This window comes from Elephantulus edwardii, unplaced genomic scaffold, assembly GCF_000299155.1.
Source record: "Elephantulus edwardii isolate Elephantulus edwardi_28Jun2011 unplaced genomic scaffold, EleEdw1.0 scaffold00267, whole genome shotgun sequence".
In the NCBI taxonomy this organism is placed as follows: Eukaryota; Metazoa; Chordata; class Mammalia; order Macroscelidea; family Macroscelididae; genus Elephantulus; species Elephantulus edwardii.
In genome coordinates this window covers 1,392,163-1,396,940 of record NW_006400017.1, presented here as the reverse complement: position 1 = coordinate 1,396,940, position 4,778 = coordinate 1,392,163, and the positions used below count along the sequence as shown (strand labels likewise).

The window sequence follows — 4,778 nt, the reverse complement described above, 5'->3', positions numbered from 1 at the left end:
GTCAAGGACTGCAGCCTTCAGTACAGACTGAGGCTCAATGTCAAGAAGACAAAGATTCTCACCACTGGACCAATTGGTAGCATCAGGATGAATGGCAAAGAGATTGAGATTGTTCACAGCTTCAGTTTACTCGGCTCCACGGTCAACACTCCTAGCACCAGCAGCCAGGAAATATAAAAAAAACATATTGCGATGGAAAAGTCAGCTGTTAGGGACCTCTCTAAAGTAATCAAGAGCAACGGTGTCTCTCTGGAGACTAAGGTGCGCCTGATACAGGCCATGGTCTTGCAATCACTTGTTATGCATCAGAGAGTTGGACAATGAATAGGGAGGATAGAAGGAGAACTGATGCCTTTGAGCTGTGGTGCTCGAGAAGAGTATTGAATGTACCATGGACTGCCAAGAAAACAAACAGATTCATCCTGAAGAGGTTTAAATCAGGCTTCTCCTTGGAGGCAAGGATTCTGGGGCTTCGTCTGACCTACTTTGGACATGTTGCCAGGAGGGACGGGTCCTTGGAGAGGGACATCATGCTTGGTCGGGTGGAGGGACAGCGCAGGAGGGGAAGACCCTCTATAAGGTGGATTGATTCGGTGACTGGGGTAATCAGGATGGGTGTGTCAGAGGCAGTGCGATTGGCATAGGATAGAGCAGGGTTTAGGGCTGTTGCACATAGGATCGCTATGAGTCGCAAACGACTCAACGGCACATAACAAGAACAACACAACAGGCAGCTAGTGGGATGGCCGGAGTAAGAACTCAGGCGCCCTGGTTCTAAAAACATTGTCCTTCCCATCACGCATCTCTGGAAAGGACACATCTTACTTTCACTCACAAGTCACCTTCTCAAGGTGTACCTGGACAACCTATTTCAGATGGTGTCCTTCTTCCACCATTCACCATCTCCTTTACCTTCCCTCTACTGTTTTAACCATTTACCTGTTATCTAACATTTCTTTTTTGTGATCCTTGAGTTGTCTTTCACCTGGGAAGGCGACAGTCAGAGAAAGGGAAGGAAATTCTCAATGAGACGGATCGACACAGTAGCTGTAACCATGGGCTTGTGCGTGTCAGAGACAGAGGATGGCACAGCATAGGGAAGGCTCAGATCTGTAGTTCATGGGGCCCCTGTCAATCATAGTCGACTCGATGGCACCTGACAACAAACAAAATTCCAGTTAAAATATAAGCCCCACTCGTTCCATCTCATGCTAACCACTGCTCAGACCCAAATATTCTTCCCTTTTCTGGGATTAACCTCTGTGTTTCTAAAGCAGCTTCTTAAACTTCTGTTTGTTGGTTTCTTTATTTCCCCTCAGTTTAACATATTATCTATTGATTTCTTAAAAATGTAATCCCACTGCTGTCTGTTCCAATACATGGCAACCTGCGTGGGGTTTTTAAGTCTGTAAAACTTCAGGAGGAGAGTCCTGAGGATCTAAAGACTTGGATTTAGCTTCTTCACACCATTCCTTTGCATATATTCATTCTGCTAATTTAATCTATTCTGGTTAAAGCAATACTGTAGAAGCCTCACTGCAGTCACGGCAGAGCCGACTCCTAGCTGACCCTCTACTGGATATCTGAAGCTGTTAAATTGCGTGGGATGAGAGCATCCACCTTTCTGCCCAGCTGCCAATCCAGCTGCTAGTGGATTCGAAGTGCCATAGAAGAGTGGCCTTTCATTCTTCACAACTTCTAGTTTTCCAGCATTTATGCTTTGTACATTCCATGTTCCAATTATCAAAGGACCACTATCATTCCTCCTTTGGATTGACTGTGGCCAGACCTGACACTCATGAATCGCAGATCCCAGAAAGGTATCGGTCTGTGATTTTGAGATTGTGTTTCTCTCCATGCTCAAATTCCAGGTCAAGGTCATCAAGGTTCCTCGTGACCTTCCTCTTGCAATTATCCACTTCTTTTCCCTAAATCTCCTTAGTTTAGTTCTCAAAAGGCTCAGTTTTATTTAGAGAGTCTTTGTTTCAGTTCCTTACTTTGTGCTTTCAGACTTTCTCCTCTTCTCAAATCCCTTAGCTATAAAATAACCCCACCTCTCCTCCTATAACCAAAGTTGTCAGCTTATATACCTATCTTTCACGGGCCATGGGAATTTTCTTTTCTGTGTTGAAAAGTCATCTATGCATTTAAAGGAATGTTTCACAAATTCTATCCAACCTTTTTAAAGTGTTTGTAGTGGGAAGTTTTCAAGTGATCTTGTTTATTGTTTTATCAGGCCATTAAAGTGGAAGTCTTTTCTTTTTCTTTTTTTTTTTTTTCAAATTCAACGTATTATTTACAATTGCAGGATAAATGTGGTCCACTCTCAGGGTCCACAAAATTATCTCCATTTGAAAAGCCAAAATATGCCCCACCATCCCGTCCAAGTAAGTCTTCTGGAGATGGAACATCCGTGGCAAAGAAAGATGTCTATCCAAAGATGAAAAATGGATTTACTTTCCTTTCTGAAAATTCGACAAAGCAAGAGTCCAGAGGCAAAACCCGACCTCTGGATCGGCCTCTAAAGCCTGAGCCCAAGGCCAGGCCCTCTTCTTCTGCAGGCGACGAAGATGCCTACAACATTCTGAGGAAATGTTCTCAGTGTGACATTCTGCTCCCTCTGCCGACCCTAAATCAACACCAGGTACCCAGCCCCTCTTTTCACCTTCCCTGGTTGTGACCCCCTGCATCATATCTTAAGGAGATCAGAACCGGCAGAATGTTAGCACAGTTTTCTGCTGCTGTCTCTAGGCCTTTCTGTTCCCTCATTCTCTGGGTGCCCAAATGCACACTCTCACAGCTCTTTTTGTGGTTTTTCTCATGTGCCATAGAATCAGAACCAACTCATACCTGACCCTTCAGTGGGTTTGCAGAGGCTGTAAGTTGCCCGGGAAGAAAATGCCCATCTTTCTCCTATGGAGCAGTTGGTGGGCTTGAATCACTTGCCTTTGGGTTGACAGTGCAACTTCTTACCACTGAGCCACCAGAGCTGCCTGTTGTTATTAGCAACAGCCAAGTCAGCTCTGAGGAATGGAGACCCCACACAGAACAGAATGAAGCACTGCACAGTCCTTCACCATGTTCAGTCATGGGTATGTTCAGTGCTAATTATTTCGAGAACCTTCCAGTGTAGGGAGTTCATCTCCCAACATTATATCAGACAGTATTCTGTTATGATTCTTAAGGTGGCCATTGGCGAATTTCTAGAAATAGAATTGCCAGACTTTTCTTTCTGGTCTACCTTAGTTTAGAAGCGCCACTAAAACTTGTGGACTGTGGGTGAACCTTCTGGGGTTTGAAATACTGATGGCATAGCTTCTGGCATCATGGCGGCACAGAGTCACCACAGCACCACAGCAAACTGACAGGTGGGCATGATCACAGTGCTTGTTGTGTACGGTCAAGTTGTAACTGACCCATAGCTGACCCTCCAATGGATTTGCAGAGGCAAGAGGGTCACACAGGAAGAGATTGCCCATCCTTCTCCTGCAGAGCCGCTAATGGCCTTGAACCGTGTACCTTTGGTATTGCAGCACAGCTTCTTACCACAAGGTCACTAGAGCCCACAGGGTTTACCACCTACATTATCTGCTTTATCTCCCAGAGCCTGAGCCATTTCTGAAGGCTGAGCTAGACTTTTTAAAATTTGTTTTAAATGAAATTTTTCTTTTATACTGGTATACTTACAAAGTTCATATACATTGCTTTTCACACTGGATCTTTCCCATTTCCTTAACCCCTCCCTCCACCCATCATATTGTGAGACCCTATGATTGACGCCCCCCAACCCTCTGCTTCCTCCTCCCTCTTGGATCTTCATACGCATTCTACAGTATTTAGACATACTTCTTTGATCATAATGTTACCATTCAGCGATACCCAAAGAATTCCACTGTTGATGGCAAGCCTCTAGTAAATATTGTCTCGAGCATCATGTCCATCCCTCTCCGCTTGGTGGCTTCTGTCTTTTTCATGCCCTCAGGCCCGAGCCTCTAGGCACCTGTAGCACAAGGCATAGACCAGGAGCCAAGTGGTATAAAAGGTTAATGTGCAGGAGCTCTGGCGGCCTACTGGCAAGAAGCTGCACTACAATCCCAGAGGTGCACGGTTCGAATCCACCAGATGCTCTGCCGCGGAAGGAGGGACAATCTCCTCCTGTACAAGTCAGATCCGATTTGGCAGCACACACACACAAAAATAATAAAATAAAATAAAAAAATAAAATAAAATAAAAAGGTTAATGTGCTCAGATGCTAAAGTTTGGAGGGTCAAGGCTGCCCAGAGGCACTTCGGGGAAGGGGGAGGGGAAATGGCTAGTGATCAACTTCTAAACCATCAACTTGTATGAAGCACAGCTCTAATCTGATGGGCTGAGTCGTAACTGTTCCCCCTTTAAAGACGTTCAACTTCTTTTCTATCCATTTTTATTTATTTATTTATTTATTTATTTATTTATTTATTTATTTATTTATTTATTTATTTATTTTTTAGGAGAAATGCCTGCAGTTAGCACCATGGAAAGAAAAACATCTGAGAAACTCCAGTGATATTTGAAACCAAAAAGGTACTAAGGATTTAGATGATTATGTTCCTCTAACGGTTTTCTGTTTCTTTTCCGTTATAGTCTAATAGTGAGAAGGATGGGTTTTATTTGCTGGGGATTAAAATAAAACCCTAAAACACCAAAAGGTTTGATTAAAACTATTTTCCTTCTTTTGAACAGATAACGGTTTGTCCAAAGGCTTCAGATAACCCAAGAATGAACGTCTCCAGATCCT

General features: G+C 43.8%; 1 protein-coding gene across 1 annotated transcript in view; it reads left to right on the top strand.

Annotated features, from left to right (window-relative positions):
- Positions 1 to 4,571, top strand: part of XAF1 (XIAP associated factor 1) — a 12,868-nt gene extending 8,297 nt beyond the window's left edge. The window contains 3 exon segments of the mRNA XM_006899800.1: positions 2,331 to 2,644; positions 2,752 to 2,776; positions 4,492 to 4,571. Of these exon segments, the coding sequence (XP_006899862.1) occupies positions 2,331 to 2,644; positions 2,752 to 2,776; positions 4,492 to 4,571 (419 nt within the window).
- Positions 4,572 to 4,778: the final 207 nt, after the last annotated feature.